At 42.7% G+C, this 25,082-nt stretch overlaps 1 protein-coding gene across 3 annotated transcripts in view; it reads right to left on the bottom strand.

The window, feature by feature from the left end:
* srrm3 (serine/arginine repetitive matrix 3) overlaps window positions 1–25,082 on the bottom strand; it is a 145,316-nt gene that overhangs the window by 74,997 nt on the left and 45,237 nt on the right. For all 3 annotated transcript variants that reach the window (XM_061898261.1, XM_061898259.1, XM_061898260.1), the window contains exon 3: window positions 8,374–8,469. In XM_061898261.1, coding sequence (XP_061754245.1) covers window positions 8,374–8,469 — 96 coding nt within the window. The remainder of the gene's footprint in view (window positions 1–8,373; window positions 8,470–25,082) is intronic.

The raw sequence follows: 25,082 nt of genomic DNA on the forward strand, positions 1-25,082 counted from the left end.
TTGGTGGTACTTTTGCCACTTCCGCTGTGCCAAATTTAATTAATAAAAACTTTATTTTTGAACCCTACACCATCTGTCTCACATCTTGGGTTCCTGCCACACACTACTTGACTGTGTATTGTATTTAATTCATCCTTTTGACTTACATTCTGCTACTCTTGATATACACAGTAATGTCCCAATAAGTATGCCGTATCATACAAAAGCGCTGTTTCACCTAATGAGAAACTCTGCTGTTTCTTTATGATTTGAATTTATTCATACTTTCTGACTGAACATGAACAGCAGTAGACTTTTCCAGACATCCTCAAAGCAATCACATTTGCACTGATCGGCTTGCTTCATGCAACTCAATCTCTCACATGCTTACAAGATCCTGAGTTCAGAAATGGAGTTGCCATGTTCATGTCATGTCATGCAAGAGATTGTCGATATTTTGGTGATTTAGTGAGTTCCCCTAATTTAGCCATCCTCAAACATTTACAGTTTGGTGAAAGAGCTGGAAGACAGCGTATACAGACATAGGAATGTTCAGTTTTGGTTTTTAGGTTCTTTTTAATATCAGAATCCGAATCAGTTTTTTTGACCAAGTATGTTTAACACCAGTGTTCGAAATAACAGCATTAAATAATAACGACTGTGGGAACGCCGTTATTTTTACTAGTAACGAGTCCATCCATCCATTTTCTACAGCTTGTCTCTGGGGGTGCTGGAACCTATCTCAGCTGAGTGCCATCCATCCATCTTCTTCCGCTTATCCGAGGTCGGGTCACGGGGGCAGCAGCCTAAATAGGGAAGCCCAGACTTTCCTCTCCCCAGCCACTTCGTCCAGCTCCACCCGGGGATCCTGAGGTGTTCCTAGGCCAGCCGGAAGACATAGTCTTCCCAACAGTATCATGTTAGACACGCTCGACATCCATTGCTTTCGGTCCCCTAGAGGAAGGGGGGGTTGCCCACATATGTAGTCCTCTCCAAGGTTCTCATAGTCATCATTGTCACCGACGTCCCACTGGGTCATCATTGTCACCGACATCCCACTGGGTGTGAGTTTTCCTTGCCCTTATGTGGGCCTACCGAGGATGTCATAGTGGGTTGTGTTGTGGTTTGTGCAGCCCTTTGAGACACTAGTGATTTAGGGCTATATAAATGAACATTGATTGATTGAATTTATCCTGGGTCTTCCTCTTGGCCTCCTACCGGTCGGAGGTGCACTAAACACCTCCCTAGGGAGGCATTTGGGTGGCATCCTGACCAGATGCCCAAACCACCTCATTTGGCTCCACTCGATGTGGAGGAGCAGTAGCTTTACTTTGAGCTCCCCCGGGATGGCAGAGCTTCTCACCCTATCTCTAAGGGAGAGCTCTGCCACCCGGCGGAGAAACTCATGTCGGCCGCTTGTACCAGTGATCTTGTCCTTTCAGTCATAACCCAAAACTCATGACCATAGGTGAGCATGGGAACGGTGATCGACCGGTAAATTGAGAGCTTTGCCTTCCGGCTCAGCTCCTTCTTCACCACAACGGATCGATACAGCGTCCGCATTACGGAAGACGCTGCACCGATCTCATGATCCACTCTTCCCTCGCCCGTGAACAAAACTTCGAGGTACTTGAACTCCTCCACTTGGGGCAGCGTCTCCTCCCCAACCTGGAGATGGCACTCCAGCCTTTTCCAAGCGAGAACCATGGATTCAGACCTGGAGGTGCTGATACTCATCCAAGTCGCTTCACACTCGGCTGCGAACCAATCCAGTGTGAGCTGAAGATCCCAGCCAGATGAAGCCATCAGGACCACATCATCTCCAAAAAGCAGAGACCTAATCCTGCAGCCACAAAACCGTATCCCCTCAACGCCTTGACTGCGCCTAGAAATTCTGTCCATAAGAGTTATGAACAGAATCGGTGACAAAGGACAACCTTGGTGGGGTCCAACCCTCACTGGAAACTGCCGGTAATGCGGACCAAGCTCTGACACTGATCGTACTGGGAGCGGACCGCCACAATCAGACAGTCTGATACCCTATACTCTATTAGCACTCCCCACAGGACTTCCCGTGTGACACGGTCGAATGCCTTCTCCAAGTCCACAAAGCACATGTGGACTGGTTGGACAAACTCCCATGCACCCTTAATGGACCCTACCGAGAGTATAGAGCTGGTCCACAATTCCACGACCAGGACGAAAATCACACTGTTCCTCCTGAATCGACGATCCGGCGTAGCCTCCTCTCCAGTACACATGAACATATCTTACCGGGAAGACTGAGGAGTGTGATCCCACAATAGTTGGAACACACCCTCCAGTTCCCCTTCGTAAAGAGAGGAACCACCATCCCGATCTGCCAATCCAGACGTACCGCCCCCGATGTCCACGCGATGCTGCAGAGATTTGTCAACCAAGAGAGCCCCACAGCATCCAGAGCCTTAAGGAACTCCGGGAGGAACTCATCCACCCCCGGGGTTTTGCCACCGAGGAGCTTTTTAACTACCTCAGCAACCTCAGCCCCAGAAATTGGAGAGCCCACCACAGATTCCCTAAGCACTACTTCCTCATAGTAAGACGTGTTGGTGGGATTGAGGAGGTATTCGAAGTATTCCCTCCACCGATATACAACATCCACAGTCATAGTCAGCAGAACACCATCCTCACCATACACAGTGTTGACAGTGCACTGCTTCCCCTCCCTGAAGCTGCGGATGGTGGTACAGAATTGCTTCAAGCGATTAGAAAGTTCTGCCCCCTCTTAACCCGAGTGTACAAAACATGAGGCCGCAAATCCGAGGACACCCGATAGGACTCCTTCTTCAGCTTGAAGCATCCCTCACCGCTGGTGTCCACCAACGGGTTTTAGGATTACCGCCCCGACAGGCACCAACTACCTTGCGGCCACAGCTCCAATCAGCCGCCTCGACAATAGAGGTGCGGAACATGGTCCACTCGGACTCAATGTCCAACACCTCCCTCGTGACATGTTCAAAGTTCTTCCGGAGGTGGGAATTGAAACTTTCTCTGAAAGGATACTTTGCCAGACGTTCCCAGCAGACCCTCACAAAGCGTTTGGGCCTGCCAGGTTTGTCCGGCACCCCACCCTATCATCGCAGCCAACTCACCACCAGGTGGTGATCGATAGAAAGCTCCGCCCCTCTCTTCACCCGACTGTCCAAAACATGAGGCCGCAAAGCCGATGACACAACTACAAAGTCGATCATAGTAATGCAGCTTAGGGTGTCCTGTTGCCAAATGCACATATGGACACCCTTATGTTTGAACATGGTGTTTGCTATGGACAATCTGTGACGAGCACAGAAGTCCAGTAACAAAACACCACTCTGGTTCAGAGCCGGGCGGCCATTTTCCCCAATCACACCTTTCCAGGTTTCACTATCGTTGCCAAAATTAGCGTTGAAGTCCCCCAATAGGACAAGGGAATCACCTGTTGGAGCACTTTCTAGTACTCCCTCAAGTGTATCCAAAAAGGGTGGGTACTCTGAACTGCTGTTTGGTGCGTAAGCACAAACAACAGTCAGGACCCGTCCCCCCATCCGAAGGCGGAGGGAAGCGACCCTCTCGTCCACTGGGTTGAACTCCAATGTGCAGGCTTTGAGCCGGGGGACAACAAGAATTGCTATCCCAGCCCGTTGCCTCTCACTGTGTACAACATCAGTTTGGAAGAGAGTCCAGCCCCTTTCGAGAGAACCGCTTCCAGAGTCCTTGCTGTGTGTCAAAGTGAGTCTGACTATATCCAGATGGAACTTCTCCACCTCGCCCACAAGCTCAGGCTCCTTCCCCCAGCGAGGTGACATTCCACGTCCAAAGAGCTAGTATATGTAGCCGAGGATCGGACCACCAAGAGCCCTGCCTTTGGCTTCCGCCCCGCTCACAACGCACCCGACCCATATGGCCCCTCCCATGAGTGGTGAGCCCATTGGAGGGGGGAACCACGTTGCCTCTTCAGGCTGTGCCTGGCCATATAGGCCCAGCAACCAGGCGCTCGCCATCGTATCCCGACTCCAGGCCTAGCTCCAGAGGGGGGCCCAGGTGACCCGTGTCCGAGCAAAGGAAATCAGAGTCTTTATTCTTGCATTTTCATAGACGTTTTTGAGCTGCTCTTTGTCTGATCCCTCACCTAAGACCTGTTTGTCTTGGGAGACCCTACCAGGGGGCGTGGAAGCCCCCGGAACACATAGCTCCTAGGATCATTGGGACATGCATACTCCTCTACCGCGGTAAGGTGGCAGCTCAGGAAGGAGCTCAGCTGAGTGATCCAATCAATTACTTTTAGGTACGTTACAACGCTGTTAGCGATAGCTTGATGTTATGCTATTTTTTATGTTGTTTTATGTCAACAACAAGACAGGGTCTGGGGGGCAGGACGTTCAATGCAAGAACTATCTTTTTACTAGTGAAAGCAAAAAGCAGCAGCGCACTAAAATAAACTTGATATCAAATAGTAAGAGGCACAATCACACTGTGACACAGCAGACAACAAAATACGCACATGTACACAATACTGTTGTGTGTCGCGAGAATAAATAAATAAATTACTTTTTAAATGTAATTTTTAGAACACTGTTTAACACACAAGCTATTTGACTTCGTTGACTTCGTTTCTTCATCATTTTCATCACTAAATCCAATCACTGTTATAGCAAAATCACACGAGCGGTGATGAAGACATTAACAATAATAAAACTAATGTCGACAAACTCAGTGTTATCTCTCCTGATTAGTTTGTTATTCAGTTAGAAAGGTTGGCCGGTGTTTCTTAACCACGGCCCAACAATGAGTTGCCAAAAAATATCTGTTTCTCAGCTGTGGTCAGTATGGGCCGCAGCGGTACGCAGTTGCAACACACGTTTCCACTACTTGTGGCAGTAATGAAAATATCAAACATACAGAAGAAGTCTGGAGCTAAAGTCATAGAGAAGTTTCTTAAGCGCAAAAAATATGACCTAAGTGGTTAAGATGTATTTTAATGTGGACTTTAATTTTATTGACAGATTAGCAAAGAAACATATTTTTGATTATCATTTATTATTAATTTTGTTTGAATTTATTTTGGCACTGTAAATTAATTTTCCATCAGTTCTTATGTGTCCCTTCTTTAACAGTAAATTTGATTAGCACTTATTTTGTAATTAGCTGAACCTAAGCCTTGATGATAATCTGTGTGATTAACACATTGTTTCATTAAATTTGACAAGATGTATCCTGTTAAAGTGTAAGTAGGTTAGATACAAATATTTAATACCATTAAAAGTTAGAACAAGATAACTCGTTCAGATTAAATAATACTACGGCTTCTATGTAGTGGAAAAGTGGGGCCATGAGGTCAAAAGGGTTAGGAACACCTGTGTTAGACAATAGTAATGTCGCATTCCTGTTTTCCCCCGTGGACCCTGCTGCTCTCTTGGATGTTTTCTGCTTGGGCTTGGATGACCACAATGAGCATCACACGATTGCTGTGGATATAACTCTGGACCACGATGACCTCATCTCACTGGCTGTTCGAAGTGACAAGGTTAACAGCAAGCTAGAGGAAGACCAGAGCAGATCCAGGCGGGGCTTTCCGCCGGTGTACATGACTTGCACAAGCGGTTCTGTTCTCCTACTCACATCCGGCCATCGCTGGACCTCCTTCCATGCAACTTGGCTCACGCCCTTCAAGAGACAACGTCGCCAGCGTTTACATGGGCAACCGACCACTTGACTCCCGATGTCCCACTCGTCAAACAACCCGCCCATCTCGACCTTACAAACAGCGGCTAAACTTCCCCCGCCAACATCTCTTTTCATGCCCTTTTGTGGGTTCTTCCGAGGATGTTGTAGTCGTAATGATTTGTGCAGTCCTTTGAGACATTTGTGATTTGGGGCTTTATAAATAAACATTGATTGATTGATTGATTGATCTCTGGCACCTTCCAGGCAGCAGCTTCAACTTCCAGGTACCCTTTCTGGTGTTCAAAGGAACTCAATATTCTTGCTTTCATTGACTCTTGAGCAGATGACAATTTTTTGGATGAAGAGCTAGTTAAATCACTCAACCTCCCTGTAGAGGCAGGGATTTGTTTCTCACTTGTCACCTGGGATAGTGGGTGTGGCTACATGTGTGTGTGGGTGTGTGGGCGCAGTGTGTGTGGGGCTGAATGATTGCTGAATGAAAAACACCTGCACCTGCCTGTGAATTTTTTGGCTTGTATGGAGAGTGTGACACAGGGTGATGTTACCCCTCTTGATCGCAAAGGGACCACACACTATCTGCATGTAATGCATTGTATATATATTCAAAGAGAAAATAAATCACCTTCAAAACAGCAGTAATGACTTCCTGTTGCATCCTTGGACCCAGCGTGTCTGACAGAGCCCTGCTTTCCACTCTCAATGACTAATTAGTTTCTGATAGTCACACAACACTCTCAGTTTCCACGTTAAAGACTCCCAAAGTAGTTAATTCACTATATGGGCGCCCTCTGGCTAATGTGTAATTTCAAACCGAACCACTCACTCTTCAAATGTCAGGTAACCACGTCAAAGAGCTTTGGTTTTTTTTGCCATTCTGTCTCGCTCTGCTCATGTAGTTGTTGGGCTTACCTGGCTTGTAGACCGAAGTAGACTGAAACAAACTATGTATTACCAACTGGAGTGTATTTTGCCATTCTCGCTACCTCCAATCTGCTAGTCCACAGGTCTTGGCTCCCACGGAGTTCCAGCCTGAGTCCATTGATTTGGTAAATGTGCCGTCAGCCTCCAGGAGGTATTCAGTTATGATTGCGCACAATCTCTTCCTCCACATTGGCCATATGATTGCTGGATTGACCTTTTAACAGATGATACATTACCATCATTGCGACTCTATAATATTTCCTGGCCTTAACGTGAGGTCCTCATCACGTCTTCACTTGAATCTGGCGTTATTTGTCCTGCTGTCACTGCCCATCGTTGCCGCGCTCAGCTGGCCTGGCCCAACACCCGAGCTGAATTATCCTGCACTTCAGAGCCTAATTAACGGTTGGCTAACCGCCATGCCAGGACAAAGTGTGTGTGGTTATCCTCCCTACATCTTGCACTCCAAACAGACTCTACACTTACAAATGTCCTCCTGATTGTCATATAAGTAATATACAACTGTACCTCCACCTACATGTTCAATATTGAAGTGCAACTTCAATTATTTTCATTGGGTATATTTGAAGCTCCACCAACCCCTTCCTAACAGACAAAACCAATCTTTCTGTGTTTGGTTGTGAATTGTAATCAAGAACCAAATGATGCCAACAGACAGAGTATATTTTATTGCTATCATTTATTTATTTTATTTTAGTTGAAAATGTAAAAGTTTATATTCCAATTACAATGTCAAAATATACGTGAAATATAAGTTTATTGCATATGAAAGTGTGTACTTAAATATTTATTATGCATTATCATTACATTACTGGTTATTTTATTGTCAAAATAATGTTGACAATACTATTGTTTCTGGTATGGTGGGTTGTAGCTATGGTATCTATTGAAAATACTTCACATGGTTCACTTTTACAGGCTGGAAACACCTTTTATATTTTGTTGGCCATGCAAAATCTACAGGCTGATATTTCCTGCCCTTTTGGCTAAATTCCAGGCTAATATTTCTGGCGGCAAAGGAGAATACTTAAATGTAGTTAAACCGGATGTATGGCATTGCACTTTTATTTTGAAGCCGGAAAAGTGTGCCATTATTTTGAGAAAGTGTCTTGAAATGTTTTAATGTCGGATTGACTGTTTGAAATAAAAAAAGTATTTTTTCGACATCCTGCCGACCGTCTTTCATTTCTGTTGAGCTTTTATGTTATCTTACTAAATCAGTCACACAGTAACAATTAAAATGTTGTGTTATCACTGCACCTCAATCGTAATCTGAACACGGAAGTGAAGCACCACCCACCTCTGAACGACAAACGCAGCAGGCGTTTCCCGCGGAGATTTCGCCTCTACTCACCGAGAAAAATATAACCTTTCTTGTCGAGAGAACAACTTGCTTTGGCTTTAAACCTGATATTTCCATGAGGTAGACTTTTATTCATCCATTTCTGCCCCATGTGTCAAAATCAATTGTCAAAAAGGAAGTGTTCACGTTAGTCAGCTGTTAAGAAAATCAGTGCCGTTATTGAAAACTATAGCCAACGCGTTATTGCGTTAACTCTGACAGCCCTAGGTAAAACATACTTTACTCCCAATGAATTACAATTTTCTCTTTATTATATTCCGATTAAATTCATTACTGATTTGTATCTTGCATCTTTCCAGCCAAAATGAGGAAAAAAATTGTTGCACATTGGTAATGTTCATTTCAAAAGTTTTTCTCTTATTTTATTTTTACTACAACAAACTTACAAAGGTTGTGAGCCCTCTCTGGTGATGACACCTTCTTTGTCCATCAGCATTTGCCTGAACGTGTTCACTTTCTGCCGAATCTCCTCCTCGGTGTACCTGCACGGACAGGAAGACACCACAATGAGAAAAACATCAGTGAACTTTTGCTGTGAGGACATGTTACAGAAGGTTACAAGAACATCATTAAGCGTGGTGCAAATTCAAAGAGAAACAGGAAATCTTTCATACATTATTACATAGAAGATAGATAGATAGATGGATGGATGGATGGATGGATGGATGGACGGACGGACGGACGGACGGACGGACGGACGGACGGACGGACGGACGGACGGACGGACGGACGGACGGACGGACGGACGGACGGACGGACAGACAGACAGACAGACAGACAGACAGACAGACAGACAGACAGACAGACAGACAGACAGACAGACAGACAGACAGACAGACAGACAGATAGATAGATAGATAGATAGATAGATAGATAGATAGATAGATAGATAGATAGATAGATAGATAGATAGTACTTTATTGATTCCTTCAGGAGAGTTCCTTCAGGAAAATTAAAAGCCAATGTCAAAACAAATTAGGCGATATGGACTAAAATGTATATAATTTCCAGTTCTAATATGTTATTAAAACTATTTTTAATCACCTTGCTAATTTAATCCCAATATCTGGTTACTCTTTTGCTGTAGCATAGTTCTATCTACACTTCTCTTAAAATGTATTAACACTTCTTCTGTTGTTTGGATACCTCATTAATTGTAAGCGATAATACACATGTGGGCATGGATGCAATAACAAGTAGTTACAAGATCATACCAGAGCTGATACTAATACTTCACATTTTTAAGATCATTAAATAATGACATTTTAATCACAATTATAGTCAAAAAGATAAAACATAAGAGGGTAGTACAATACTATCAGTTAATTATTTAAATAATTTCCGACTATTGGCCCTGATATAAATAATTTGGCATTTTTGTATTGTGGGACTTATTTCCTGAGGTCTTTTACAATTACAAAAATGAATAAATATTTTTTAATGGTTAAAAACATCGATCTAAGCCCTGTAGTACCAACCATGTATTGATACTACTGGGTATCGTAACTGTTGATATTATTAAATATATATAACATCTATATCGTCGCCCAAATGTATATATTTGACATTGCCCAACCCAAATCAAGAGCATCTTCGAATCTTGTCTATACTTCACTTAAATTAGAAAAATTACATGACTCCCAAAAATGACATGTTTCCTGTGCAGTTTTAATAGGCTGGAAAGTGTAAGCTGATGTCCAGAGAGGGTCCAACTTGCAGGCATAGGCATTTGATCGTGCAGATTTTTGCAGTGACAGTCTTGCATTCAATTTATAGCAAGCCATCTACATATTTATTTTCTGTTGTAAATTTGTCAGTGGATGAATACGGAAACATAAATCCAACGCCCTTAGAATGCTCCACGCAGCCTCTCACAGTAGGAGTGAAAACATCCCTTCGAAGCATATTTTGTAATATCCAATTTTAAATACATCATGTATTCTGTATTTTCTGCTATGCCAACAAATTGTCACAAGATAGGCTGGCTGGTCAGCTCATGTCTGAACACTGAGCTGCTCTGCTGGTGGAGTCTCATCCCCTGCCCATATTTTAAAGAGGAGAGGACGAAGGTAGTTCTGAGTCAGGCAATAAATAGGAGCTTTGATTTTTGGTTATTTTGATTTGTCAAGCATATAAACTGGATTTGTTCTTCTGTGGTTGACTTAGACATGCATCATCAGTACAATGTGGTACTGATTCTGATTCCATGGAAAAAGGTTGTTTAAGATTTAAAAGAAGCCTAATTCGATGTCTTCTCAGCTGCTGCTTTCAAAATATTATCAGAATATTAACAGTGTGGTCAACTTGATTAGCTAGAAGATGGTCCAAAAAGTCTGACAGCAGCCTTGGGTTCTTCTGTCGGCTAATCTCTCAACCCAGCAGCTGTCAGCTCAGCACAACAGAAGCTCTTTATATTCATGAGTGCAATGCAGAGAACACATTGCCATTTGATATGTGCTTCCTGATAGTTTACAACTGTCCTTGCAAGCCTTTGTTTATACATGACCTGATTAAAGACGTGCATATTTGAGTGAAAGGCTCAAAAAGGTTCAAAAAAGGAGACGAGGGACCACTTTGACATTGTGCGTTTCACCACGTCATTATTAGCATCTGCAGCTTCTGCAGTGCTTATGTGTGCTTTGATTTTGAAACAAAAGTCTTGAACAATGATCATGTGTGAACTTGATGACTCAACAGCAACAATGACTAAATTAATATTGAAAAGGAGAAAGAATTTCATCTGTAGGCGTATCAATCAATTAGATGTCACACGCAGTGATAATACTTTCCTCAAAAAGTAACTTAATTAATAACTGAATAACTTCATTTAAAAATAGTTTATGTACAGAGATTCTTATTTACTAAGATCCAAATATGGATCGGTATACCGTAGTGGGTAGAGCGGCCGTGCCAGAAACCTGAGGGTTGCAGGTACTCTCCCCACCTCTTGACATGCAAATCGCTGCCGTTGTGTCCTTGGGCAGGACACTTTACCCTTGCCCATGGTGCCGCTCACACTGGTGAATGAATGAATGATAGGTGGTGGTCGGAGGGGCCGTAGGCGAAAATTGGCAGCCTACCTTTAGACTAATTCATTACTAGGTTGTCCTAATCTAGCATGTGAAACGATATGTCTTGGTCGGCGTGTTTCTGTAGACCACCTTATTCTCTCGGCATGTTCACTGTCCTCTGAGGATGTGGAATCTACTGAAGACAGGACACCATCTTCATCCTGAAGTTCTGGTGCTGAGATGTCGAGGTCTATGTCTTGGTCTTTGTTCCCTTGCATGTCCTTTGTCTTGCATCTCGTGTTCGCTGTCCTTGCTGAATGGCATCGTCTCCATCTTGTCGTCGATTCCTGTCGTCGAGTTCCTCTATTTCAGGTTCCACTGTGAAGTGGTTCTCTCCACAGGCTTGAAGACTGGTCCATGTGGATTTAGGGGAGTGTCCTGAGACTGCCTTGGGATCCATAAATTATACTTATCCTCACTTGAGCTCTCACATCTTTAGGGATTTCACGCACCAGTGAAATGACTGTCGGTGGACGACAACTGCTGCAGCACATCTACATTACAGGTTATGGCTGAGATCCATAATCTCTCTTTTGCCACAGAAATGGAGTGCTTCTCCCACGGCTGCAATGTCTTCTGGTCCATTTTCCTCAGTGCATCCTTTCATGATCTCCTCCATTGCAGTCGGTTGGCGAGATAGAAAGTCGGCGTCACGGTTGGCGCTCCCTGGTCCGTATTTAAGAGTGAACCTAAAATCCAAAATCAGCCAATTCTGACACCCAGTGATGTCCCACTGCGTTCAACTTTGCGGTCCTCATGACATATGTCAGGTGGTTGTTATTGCTGTAGGCTGTAAAGTGTGGAGCGTGGAAGAGGTATTAGCGGAACCGCTCAGTCACCGCCCATTCAAGACCGAGGAATTCCAGTTTTCCTGAATGGAGTCTGTAATTCTTCTCTGTTGGGGTGAGTATGCGCAATCCATAGCCAATCACTCTAAGTGCTGTTCCTTGATGCTGATACAATACTGCCTCAAGACCATCTTCAGATGCATCAACGTATAAGACAAACGGCTTCTCTAGATTTGGAAAGGCTATTATTGGGGGATCAGATAACATGTCTATCAGCTTTTCCAGAGCTTGTTGGTGTTGCGCTGTCCACTCCACTGGCTGAGATGGAGGGAGCTGGGTTGAATGACTACATTTATAAATAAATAAATGATAAATGGGTTGTATTTGTATAGCGCTTTTCTACCTTCAAGGTACTCAAAGCGCTTTTACACTACTTCCACATTTACCCATTCACACACACATTCACACACTGATGGAGGGAGCTGCCATGCAAGGCGTTAACCAGCACCCATCAGGAGCAAGGGTGAAGTGTCTTGCTCAGGACACAACGGACGTGACGAGGTTGGTACTAGGTGGGTATTGAATCAGGGACCCTCGGGTTACGCACGGCCACTCTCCCACTGCGCCACGCCATCCATTTCCCTTTCTGCATTCCGAGACATTGAAATCCTGTATCGATGTTGAATTTAAAGATATCCCTGATGACGCTGGGCTTCACCCGACTTGTTACTGGCGGTTCATTGATAAGAAGCGTTTGGATTCTGCTGAAAAACTGGCCAAATGGCTGGATGTGGGTCAAAGATGAGTTTATGGCATCGGACAACGCTTCGGGCTCGACAAGTGACATTCCAAAGAAAAGACTAAGATCTTTTGCCATTTCTATCATTTGCAAGAAAACGGATGAGAGAATTACCGTGGGAGGCAACCGGCTGAAGAACCATCTTTCACAGGCAGAACGCTTTCAGCAGGTAAACACACACTCTATACATAGCACTTACACACATTCAAACCACTTATCCATCCATTTACTACCGCTTATTCCCTTCTGAGGCGCTGGAGCCTATCTCAGCTACAATCGGCGGAAGGCGGTGTGCACCCTGTACAAGTCGCCCCCTCATCGCAGGGCCAACACAGATAGACAGACAACATTCACACTCACATTCACACACTAGGGCCACTTTAGTGTTGCCTATCAACCTATCCCCAGGTGCATGTCTTTGGAGGTGGAAAGAAGCCAGAGTACCCGGTGGGAACCCACGCAGTCACGGGGAGAACATGCAAACTCCACACAGAATGATCCTGAGCCCGGGATTGAACTCAGGACTACTCAGGACCTTCGTATTGGGAGGCAGACGCACTAACTCCTCTTCCACCGTGCTGCCCATTTAATCATCTTATTTTTAGGCCAGTTGATGAACCCTGCCAGGATAAAGCAAGACAGTAGCATTCTCTTGCATATTGAAGACAGAGACTTTGTGGCCATGGAAGTGCGGTACCACAAGTCCTGTTACAGACAGTACACCAGGTTCATGACAAAGTCTGATGTAGCAGTTACTGGAACTGCAGATGAAGAAGTGTGAGTTATTAAAATGCATTATCAATTATATACACACTATAAATTACAATTCATAATGCAGCTGAGATAGGCTCCAGCACCCCCTGCGACTCCGAACGGGACAAGCGGTAGAAAATAGATGGATGGATTATAGATGCATGACAGATACAGTGTCAATAATTTTGAAATGAATATAGAATAAATAAAAGTTTCACTTTTTGAATTGACTTTTCCATCTTCAGATGCATCAACATTGGTTTTAGATGCACTTGTAAAGACTGTTTGTATGTAGTTACAATCTTGACTGCATACCTTTTGGCACATATTAAAAGTGTGTGTGTGTGTGTGTGTGTGTGTGTGTGTGTGTGTGTGTGTGTGTGTGTGTGTGTGTGTGTGTGTGTGCGTGTGCGCGTGCGCGTGCGCGTGCGCGTGTGCGTGTGCGTGTGTGTGTGTGAGTGTGTGTGTGTGTGTGTGTGGGTGCGTGTGCATATGTGTGTGTGTTTATTTTTATTTTCAGAAGTGAACCAACCTTTGATGCCAGCTACAACATATTCTGCGAGAGGATCATCTGCCAAAGGATAATTGTTAATCAGGAGGTGCTGAGAATGAACCAGCTACGACGAATGTTTTTAAATACGGTGCAAAAACATGAAGATTGTGATGCTTCAAAGTACAGGTAACAACAAAAGATTTTGGCAGGGATGTTAAACACATTTATGCCGGAAAATATCAAAAGAATAATAAATAATTTGAAAAAAGGCTTTGATAATATATTTAAACTACTAATACTTAATATGAATATATCTTTATTTACACCCTTGTGCTCCTTTTCGATCCCTGTGTTCTTATGTTGCAGGCAGGATAAATTAAAGAGAAGACTGACTCTGGACTTTCCCCAACTGGTGTTTTTCTTCATGGGACACAGTTGTCAGTCTAGACCAGGGGTGTCAAACCCATTTTAGATTGGGGGCCACATGGAGAAAAATCTACTCCCAAGTGGGCCAAACTGGTAAAATCCCTGCACGATAACTTAAAAATAAAGACATCTTCAGATTGTTTTCTGTGTTTAAAAATAGAAAAAGCACATTCTGAAAATGTACAACTCATAATGTTGTTGTTTTTTTACACTTACATGTTGCGGTTAATAGTATTCTATCTTTATTTGTCGTTATTTATATTTTCTGAATGAATGATGTGATAATGTTCATCAGTCAACTCAATGGTGTTCATTTTCAATCTATCAAGATAAAACAATATCAAAATCAGATTACAGTATGCCATGTATGTAGTTTGATCATTTTCCTCGATTGATGTACTAACATCATGTGGTTTATTTTGTACATATGTACCATCATCTACAGCAGGGGTCGCCAACCTTTACCACTCAAAGAGCCATTTTGACCTGTTTCACAAAAAAAAGAAAACTATGGGAGCCACGAGACTCTTTTGAAATTTAAATTTGAATAACACAGAGTACAAAGTTTTGTTTTGCTTTGTGCTATGTATTAACCAGGGGTCTCAGACACATGGCCCGCACCTTAATATGAAAATTTAATATTAGTGCAAGTTTTATTTGAATGCCGCTTGACAACATCACATTTGCCAACCATTTCAATTTTTCCGGGTGACTACCGAGTTTCAGAGCAACCTTTCTCTAGACTGTCTGCTGGTTTTCACCCAAACAACAATAATAAGGGCGTGCTATGATGACAATGCATTTAGCGCCCTCCACAACCGTACCAAACAGCTTACCGGCCCATTTGCATGTTGTATGAGGCTTCAGCAGACACACGTATGCGACTGCAAGGCATAGTTACTCAACAGCCATACAGGTTACACTGAGGGTTGTGATATAAACAACTTTAACACTCTTACTAATACGCGCCACACTGTGAACCCACACCAAAGAAGAATGACAAACACATTTCGGGAGAACATCTGCACTGTAACAAATTATAAACGCAACATAACAAATACCCAGAATCCCATGCATCCCTGACTCTTCCAGGCTCCATTATACACCCCCGCTAGCACCAAACCCCGCCCCCCTCAACCGACACATGGAAGGGGGGGGGGGGGGGTGTATAATTGAGCACAGAAGAGTCAGGGTTGCATGGGATTCTGGGTATTTTTTATGTTGCGTTTATAATGTGTTACAGTGCGGATGTTCTCCCGAAATGTGTTTGTCATTCTTGTTTGGTGTGGTTTCACAATGTGGCGCATATTAGTAAGAGTGCTAAATTTGTTTATATCACAATCCTCAGGGTAAACTGTATGGCTGTTGAACAACTATGCCTTGCAGTCGCTTGTTCGTTGAGTCAGCAGCCACACACTAGATGTGGCGGGCCGGCACTCAGATTGCATAGTATTAAAGCGGACGGGACGACATGGTCGAGAGGACGCTTAAGGCTTTGCCATCACTGCACAGCCTCAATATTGTTGTCTGGGTGAAAATTTCAGAATGTTATCTTGGGGAGATGTCTGAGAGAGGCACTGAAATCTGGAAAACCTCTCCGAAAAATGGGGGGGGGGGTCGGCAAGTATGCAGTTGAGCCACATCAGAGTTATCCAAAAGCCGCATGCGGCTCCGGAGCCGCGGGTTGCCGACCCCTGGTGTACAAAGATATAAAGAATTGCTATTGCAATATCCAGTAGACAAATGTAGAAGAGCTGTTTCTTTCATTCAAAAATTTCAGGTAAATTTGTATACTTAGCAAACTCATCTCTTGGGCCGGATAAAACCTGTTTGTGGGCCTAATCCGGCCCGCGGGCCGTACGTTTGACACCCCTGGTCTAGACACTAGCCTTGCCCAACTACAACTACTAGAGGGCAGAGCAAAATCCCGGTTGGATTCTCGAAGAAGACTCCTACAATACTGGTGTGGGACAATATTGACTGTGACTGTCAGGTCGTGGAACTACTCACCATACGAATGGCATACATGGGACTCTCGCGACTGTGTTGGATCCATTGTGGATTGAACTTTCACAGTATCATGTTAGACCCGCTCGACATCCATTGCTATCATGTTAGACCCGCTCGACATCCATTGCTTTCCTCCTCTCCAAGGTTATCATAGTCATCATTGTCACCGACGTCCCACTGGGTCATTATTGTCACCGATGTCCCACTGGGTGTGAGTTTTCCTTGCCCTTATGTGGGCCTACCGAGGATGTCGTGGTGGTTTGTGCAGCCCTTTGAGACACTAGTGATTTAGGGCTATATAAGTAAACATTGATTGATTGATTGATGTCTGCATTTACACATCTGGGAAGCAGTTTTAAATTGGACCAGTCAACATTTGATGTGCTGAGGAAATATGTGTGTCACCTGTATGGCCAATCATCTGCAGAAAATGTAAACGCTGCAAGGTACAGAGCATTCTGCATGGCATCATCAGCTTTGCCAGAACTTTCAATGTCCCCTACAAGTGACACCCTGCACCAACACTGCAAAAGGGCAAACTACCAGGCTGCAATAATAAGATTATCTCAAAGGTATAACGTCTGCTCCTTCACCCAATGGTAATGGATGGCACATTGAGGATGGATGGTTAATAGTTACATGGATGACTACAAATTCTGACCCTGATAGTGTGTTAAAGGTAGTCTACTGCAGCTGCAAGCAGAACAAATGTGAGACAGGAAGATGTTCCTGTATGTCTGCAAGACTGTCCTGTACTGATTTGTGTCGCTGCCAAAATTGTGCCAATATTTCCATGGAAACGGAGGATAAAAGCACTTGGGAAGAAGGCTCTGATGATAGTGGTAGCTAAGAGATGAACAATGTCTCCCTCCTTCAGAATACGCAAAGTCACACTTAATCAGTTAGTTCTCTAATAAAAATTTGAGTTTTTGCCACATTTGACAAAACTCCATAAGAGTATTTTACTTTTTTTTTTTTTTTTTTTAGATACTTAAGTTAAATACTTTGTAAATAGAATGTGAGGTTACAGTGCACTTGACCTTAAAAATATAATAATCATAGTTTGAGTTTGTGCCAAATTTGAGGAAATTCTATCAAATAATTATTGAGATATGGCTTTAACAATGTGCTAAGTTAAGACAAAATAACAAAAAAAAACAAAAAAATCACAGATGTCACCTGATGTGACATCAACACATTGTTTTGTTCATGTAAATATTGTTTTATACCATATTGTGTACAGATTCCAAAATGTGATGCAGTTTTTGTTGTATTTCCATTTTTCGGCATTATTCGATATTTTGATTGTTGTCAGCCATGTTGTTCTTTATTTCATTTAATTTTTTACTTCCTCTTGTAACACAGTATTTACTGAATTTTTTTATGTATAAAACATTATTGTTAAGCAAGATGTACCATGTTTATGTTCAATTGTACAGGTTGCTATTTACTTACTTTGAAGCGTTTTTTTTCTCATTTGTTTTGTATGTTTCATGGTTTAAATTCAAATTAAAGTATACCAATGCTAAAATACCTGTATCAAATGTTAGGTATATGTATTAATGTCAATTTGTTAGAGAGATTCTGTTTCCAGAATGAATGTAAATACATTTACAAGAAAAAACAGCTTCATAAGATTTTCATTTTTTTGTAATTCCTATTTTTATATATTTATGGCTCTAAAAAAAACTGCCAGGATATTTTGCGGAGAACTTTTAACCTAATGTCCACAATGGCATTGTCTATGCCAAAATGCAAAAGAAGAGTAGTGCCTAGACGTGGGAATGAACATCACTTTGTAGCCACTTTTTCCTGGTTCACCTTATGGCCTATCAGGTCTCCTAGGCAACTCTCCATGTACCACTGAAATGCGGCGGGCGCGTTCGTCAGCCCAAACAGGATCCGAAGCCATTTGTATAACCCCCAGGGTGTAAAAAACGATTGGCTCTCTTCACTGACAATCCCCTGGTAGTATGCCTTCCCTTGGTCGAGCACCGTGAACCATGAATTTCCCCCAAGATTTTCTAAGATCTCTTGAATTCGCAGAATTGGTTGTCTATCAGGGTGTGTTTTGGCATTCAGTTGTCTGTAATCAATGCAGAGTATGATAGAAGCATCCTTTTTACTCACGATGACAACTGGCGCTGAGTAGGAAGGACTTGACCTCTGTATCCAGCAACGGCTAAGCAAGTCTTGGATGTGTTTCTTTACTTCCTGATACAGAGGCCGGGGGATGGCATTGAAAGTCTTTGTGATTGGGATGTTATACTTCAATTGAATCGTCATCTGCAGCTCCGGAATGCATCCTGTGTCCCAATCATCTTGAGCGAACACCTCATTCTCTTCCCTCAGCATCTGTCTCACTTTCCGCTGTTGTTCTAACGTTAGGAGTGAGAAGTCAACTGGTGGGTCCCAAGTTTGTTCTTGTCAGGACTTTGACTAGGATTTGTATTGCTTCTTCGATGCAGAGAATATTTGGGATGAGCCAGGCGTGAATTCAGGTACATGATTAATTTATTAAACACTAAATACAAAAATAAGCAAACAAAGGGCGCTCACAAGGAGGTACTAATACAAGACTACAAAATACAAACATGAAACAAAAACACTTGCTCGATGGCATGAATAATGAACTATAAACAAAACTAGCACAATGGCTTAAATAACAAAAACTTACTTGACGTGGACAAAACCTAATAGCATGGCATGAAGGTAGGAGCAGCATGTAGCAAGCAGTACAGCATAAGCAGGAAGTAGAATGCAAAGTTCCCAGACCGAGAAACAGAAAGCAAAGGACTTAAATAGTGGCTATGGTGATGAGAGACAGGTGTGGGGGTGAGGGCAGGGGCGTGACTTGGAGACCTGGTGGAAACTAATGCGTAACTATGGAAACCAAAATAAAACCAGGAAGTCCAAGAGTCCAAGAGTCCAAAAAACAAGACATAACATGATCAAACATAAAACGGATTTACAGGCATGACAGTTCCTATGGTTGATGAGTATCACACTCCTTCACAGTTGTCACTTTCTTCTGCTCAACTTGCTCAATGTTCTTAAGGTCATCTACAGCATATAGCCAACCAAGCATGGTTCTGTTGCGTAGTCTGATGTCGTCGTCTGTATTGTTTTCAACGACTACAGTTACTACAGATTTGTTATCTGGTAGCTTGATTATTTGTTGCTTCACCTGGAGGGCAGCTGGCAATGTCGCAATTTCATTCGGTTCCAAAAGTGCATATTCTGTCATGAGTATGTTCTTTTTCAGTTTTCCACAGGCTATTGTCAGCATCTCGTGCTTTGGTATGATGACATCTTGTCTCCCGACTCAAGCCACTTGACTGTCTGAACTGCCTGTTTTCTTTTTCAGGACTGAATACACAGCGTTGGCCTTTCTGTGACCAACGTACAATGGTGATTGAAGACTGTGTATGAATTTGCTAGCTACATAGTGGGTAGAGCTGTTTATTGGTGCTAACTCTTCAATAACATTAAAGCCTATTATTGGTTTGGCAAGTGGCTGGCTGCTTACTAGCAAAGGGATTGCTAATTCGCTTCCTGGATCGTCAGGCAGGCTAAATTTGACCCCTATCCAACCTTCATATGGGACCTTTCTGCCATTAGTGGCAGAGAGGTCAAGGCTACCTTCATCTAATAGTTCATGCACTAGTCGAATTTCGGCATTACGAAAATTTATTATTTTCCATTCCATATTAATTATTAATACTTGCAACCCTTTGTCCCATAGCATTGTTGTGGGTACATCGCCAAGTTTGCACTGAATGAGACTTCTTCGTCCCACAAGTTGTGTCGTTTTCTCCTCGATTGCTGTAACTGGTGCATGGTTTAGCTTAAGATCACAGACTTCAATTTTACTTGAATTGGCATTAGATATTTTTCCTTTTCGACAGCCAACAGCCCAATGTTCACTGCTTCCACACTCGTAACACAGCATGCATTTACCCTCTGGATTTGATTTTTGGCATTCTCGACATTTAAATTGTTTCTGTTTTGCACTATTTGAGTCATCTTGCTTTGGTTTAGCCCCAATGTTCCCTTTTTTTGGTTTCATTAGACTAAGAGAGGCAACATGTGTAGTAAGGTTTTGCAATGCTTTGCAGATATCCTTATTACTAGCTTCAGGTTTGTATATTATTGGATATGGATTTGACGTGTGACTTTTGTCTTTATTTTGAGCATGCGCCTGCACGTCATCACCACATTCATCTTCCTGAACCATTGCCACTTTAACGCTTGTGGGCCTATTCACAACTGAGAGTTTGTTTCTCTTTTCTAACTCCATGCTGTAGGCCACACTCATCTTGTCAAGCAGTACTTTATCTGACACAAATAGGTCCTGTAGATACGGTTTTATGTCTGAGCGTACAAATCATCACTTAAGCCAGTCAGCAATGTTTGAAGGAATTGTGTATGTACAAGTTCTGGGTTATACTTTAGGCCAATCTTTGCTCCCTCAGATGTAAGGACTTTCTGTCATAGATCCATGGCACGGATGAGAAACTGAATAGGGGTTTCTTTAGGCTCTTGGACCATTCGTGTCAGCATATGAAATAGCTCTGTGGCGTCTTTCTCAACAAAATGTGTCCATAATTAGTTTGGAGTTGATTCTGGTCTGCTTTCCATGTAATTTTGTATTTTGACATCAGGCGCAATTGATTGAATCACTGCCTCCATAATTTCACCTTTTTTCAATTCACGTTGAATTTGTCTTTCGAGACTGGTGTCATTTAATGTGTCCTTTTGCCCTGCATCAATTATCTGTCCAATGATCCTAAAGTATTTTCAATACATTGGGTGCAAATACAATTGCGATCGGTTATTGACATGCTTTTTTTCTGTGTATGTAAGTGCGCTACTAGGTGAACTTGTTGGCACTTTTGGATTTATAGTACCATTGGCTGCCAATGGAGGGCGCTCCAAGACCACATTTGTCTGATTCGTAGTTGCAGCTGGTAAATTGCTGCTTTCAGGCTTTTTCTGGATGTTATTGATTAAATCATTTGTAGCCAAAATTATTGACAAGCTTCTATCTTCTAAACTTATAATCTCCTCACTTTCCAAGTAATTCTGAATCATTATCCTTAGTAAACGACATTATAATAGCAGTTCTTCCGCAAATCCTAATTTCAACGCTTCATTTATTAATTTGAGATGACGCACTGATAACGTGACAAGTTAATTTTCTATTTCGGTCATTAGTGATTCCCACTCAACATCCATCTTCAGACTGTGTTGGCATTTACTCACAAATCACTGGTTTTATTTGGTAGACTTTCTCCTTTCATTTCGGTGGTGGGATGTGATCATTAACGAGCTTGACTTTGGTAGTTCACTGCACTGCAGTGTTTTCATCAAAAATTATTTCCACGGGGATAACTTCGCCTGACCGGGCGTAAACTCCAACATTATGCTGCACCCTTAAAATGACCAAACGTCGTCTCTTCGGTGCAATATTTATTCCAGAAGCCCACGGTTCATATTACAGGCATTTACTGATAGCCCTCTTTTTCCCGCTCACACTTTCACTTCATGTTTCCTTCACGAGCATGCGCATTACACCACACATAACCTAGGAAATGACGCAGCTCCCCTTCCCAATACTCATAACTAATCATACATGGAGATGAATATGGAAAAAGAAAAACATTGCATAACGCATGTAACAAAAACAGAATAAGTATTATTCCATTTATGCATCATAATACAACTTTAGATTTTACATCCAACTGTAGTTTCAGGGTGCTACAATATCAAAATAATTTGATCATATTCAGGTTAATTGGCTTTTAAAAATAAATTTTTTCAAATGTGATTACGGTTTGAAGCAATTTCATTATGTCGTTCATCTATCGATTTTCTACTGCTTGTCCGTTTTGGGGTTGCAGGAGTGCTGGAGCGTATACCAGCTGCACTCAGGCGGAACAAGGGGGTTGAACCTGGACAAGTCACCCTCTCATCGCAGGGCCAACATAGACAACATCCACGCTCACATTCACACTCTAGGGCCAATTTAGTGTTGCCAATCAACCTATCCCCAGGTTCATGTCTTTGGAGGTGGGAGGAAGCCGGAGTGCCCGGAGGGGACCCACACAGGGAACATACAAACTCCACACAGAAAGACCCCGAGCCGGGGGATCGAACCCAGGACTTTGTTATTGTGAAGCACACACCTGTTCCACCATGCTGCCCTCATTATGTCCTCACAATCCCAATTTTTTTAAGGCAGTCAAATGCATTGTAGAGAGAGTTGTGAGTGACTATTCCATACACCCCCCCCCCCCACCCCCCCCCCCCCCCCCCCCCTGTGCGTCGGTAAGGTGGGCGGGGTTGGGGGCGGCGGTGGTGTAAAATATATTCAGGAGGTGTCATGAATACAAGGGATTATGGGTATTAGTTGTGTTGCGTTTATGTTGTGTTACTGTGAGGATGTTCTCCCGAAAATGTGTTTGTCAATCTTGTATTGTGTGGCTTCATAGCATGGCGCATATTAGTAAGTGTTATATCACAACCATCAGTGTACTCTGTATCACCCAGTATGCCTTTCAATCTTGTACATATGATTGCGGAAACTGCACACAACATATTGGTGGACCAGCAATCGGTCCATACATGATGTTGAAGGTGTCAAAGGCAATGGCTTCGTAGCACGCCAATGCACTTGTCATCAGGACGCAGGACGAACGCCTTCGCGAGAATGTTAGCGGCTTCAATTGTCATCGTTTCTCTATGAAACAGTTTTAAATATCTCTGTGAGTCGTACATGTGGCCAACGTCTGATGTAATCCAGCGGACGGGTACGGTCTCGATAAACTGTCAGTTCGGGCGCACGGCGGGTGGATGACGATTTTGGTGACGTGGATGATATAATCGTCTATCCGCACATCTCTAGTGTTCATACACAAAACAAAAGCCATTGCAATGTCAATACTGACCGAAGATCAAAAAAGGCATTGGGGTTTGCCGTATCAGCATAAAAAATAAATAATAGACCATCTGACATAAAACATAAAACACAAGTAACAAAAAAAAAGTTGTCAAAATAAATTCACAAAAAAAATAAGTTAACAAAATAAAATTATAGTATCTATATACAATATATAACAGTATCCATGAAAATGATAACATTATATTCTATTATCAGGGACGGCGTGGCGCAACGGAAGAGTGGCCGTGCGCAACCCGAAGGTCCCTGGTTCAATTCCCACCTGGTACCAACCTCGTCACGTCCGTTGTGTCCTGAGCAAGACACTTCACCCTTGCTCCTGATGGGTGCTGGTTGGCGCCTTGCATGGCAGCTCCCTCCATCAGTGTGTGAATGTGTGTGTGAATGGGTAAATGTGGAAGTAGTGTCAAAGCGCTTTGAGTACCTTGAAGGTAGAAAAGCGCTATACAAGTACAACCCATTTATCATTTATGAAATATCTATGTATAAAGTAAAACCTCACAACAATAAAAAGTACATGGTCTTTATAAAATATCTATATATATAAAAAAAACACAAAAGTATATTGTCTACTTCACTTCCCTTTATATATGTATAACAATTAAAAATCACATAAATAAATGAAAGTACATTAAATAAACCATATAAAATATTTATTTATAAGATACAATCTGAATTTTAACCTTGTGAACACCATTTAGCACAGGGGTGTCCAAAATAAAAATGAAAGATGCGGGGGCCAATTTACAGAAAACAATACAATGCAGGTCTATATAGACTAAACTATCTGGACAAAACACATGTATTTGCTTTGTGTTATAGTTAAAATAAAACAATATTGAATACTCCATTTAGATATTTCATAAATCACTTATCTTTATTAATAATCAAAAACTATATTTTGAAAACGGGCTTCACGGTGGCAGAGGGGTTAGTGAGTCTGCCTCACAATACGAAGGTCCTGCAGTCCTGGGTTCAAATCCAGGCTCGGGATCTTTCTGTGTGGAGTTTGCATGTTCTCCCCGTGAATGCGTGGGTTCCCTCCGGGTACTCCGGCTTCCTCCCACTTCCAAAGACATGCACCTGGGGATAGGTTGATTGGCAACACTAAATTGGCCCTAGTGTGTGAATGTGAGTGTGAATATTGTCTGTCTATCTGTGTTGGCCCTGCGATGAGGTGGCGACTTGTCCAGGGTGTACCCCGCCTTCCGCCCGATTGTAGCTGAGATAGGCGCCAGCGCCCCCCGCCACCCCGAAAGGGAATAAGCGGTAAAAAATGGATGGATGGATATATTTTGAAAACAATGTGTACAAGTTCAGCATGAAAATCAACCATATACAGTAAAACAGTACGCAATTTTTTAATTTATTTTGTACATCATAAACAATCATTATCATCATTTGGGGCGACATGGCGTAGTTGGTAGAGCGGCTGTGCCAGAAACCTGAGGGTTGCAGGTTCGCTTCCCACCTATTGACATCCAAATCGCTGCCGTTGTGTCCTTGGGCAGAACACTTCACCCTTGCCCCTGGTGCCGCTCACACCGGTGAATGAATGATGAATGAATGATTGGTGATGGTCGGAGGGGCCGTAGGCACAAACTGGCAGCCACGCTTCCGTCAGTCTACCCCAGGGCAGCTGTGGCTACAAATGTAGCTTACAACCACCAGGTGTGAATGAATGATGGGTTCCCACTTCTCTGTGAGCGCTTTGAGTATCTAACAATAGAAAAGCGCGATATAAATCTAATCCATCATTATTATTATTATTATTATTATTATGAGAGACAAGAA

This window comes from Nerophis ophidion, linkage group LG04 (assembly GCF_033978795.1).
Source record: "Nerophis ophidion isolate RoL-2023_Sa linkage group LG04, RoL_Noph_v1.0, whole genome shotgun sequence".
Taxonomy (NCBI): Eukaryota; Metazoa; Chordata; class Actinopteri; order Syngnathiformes; family Syngnathidae; genus Nerophis; species Nerophis ophidion.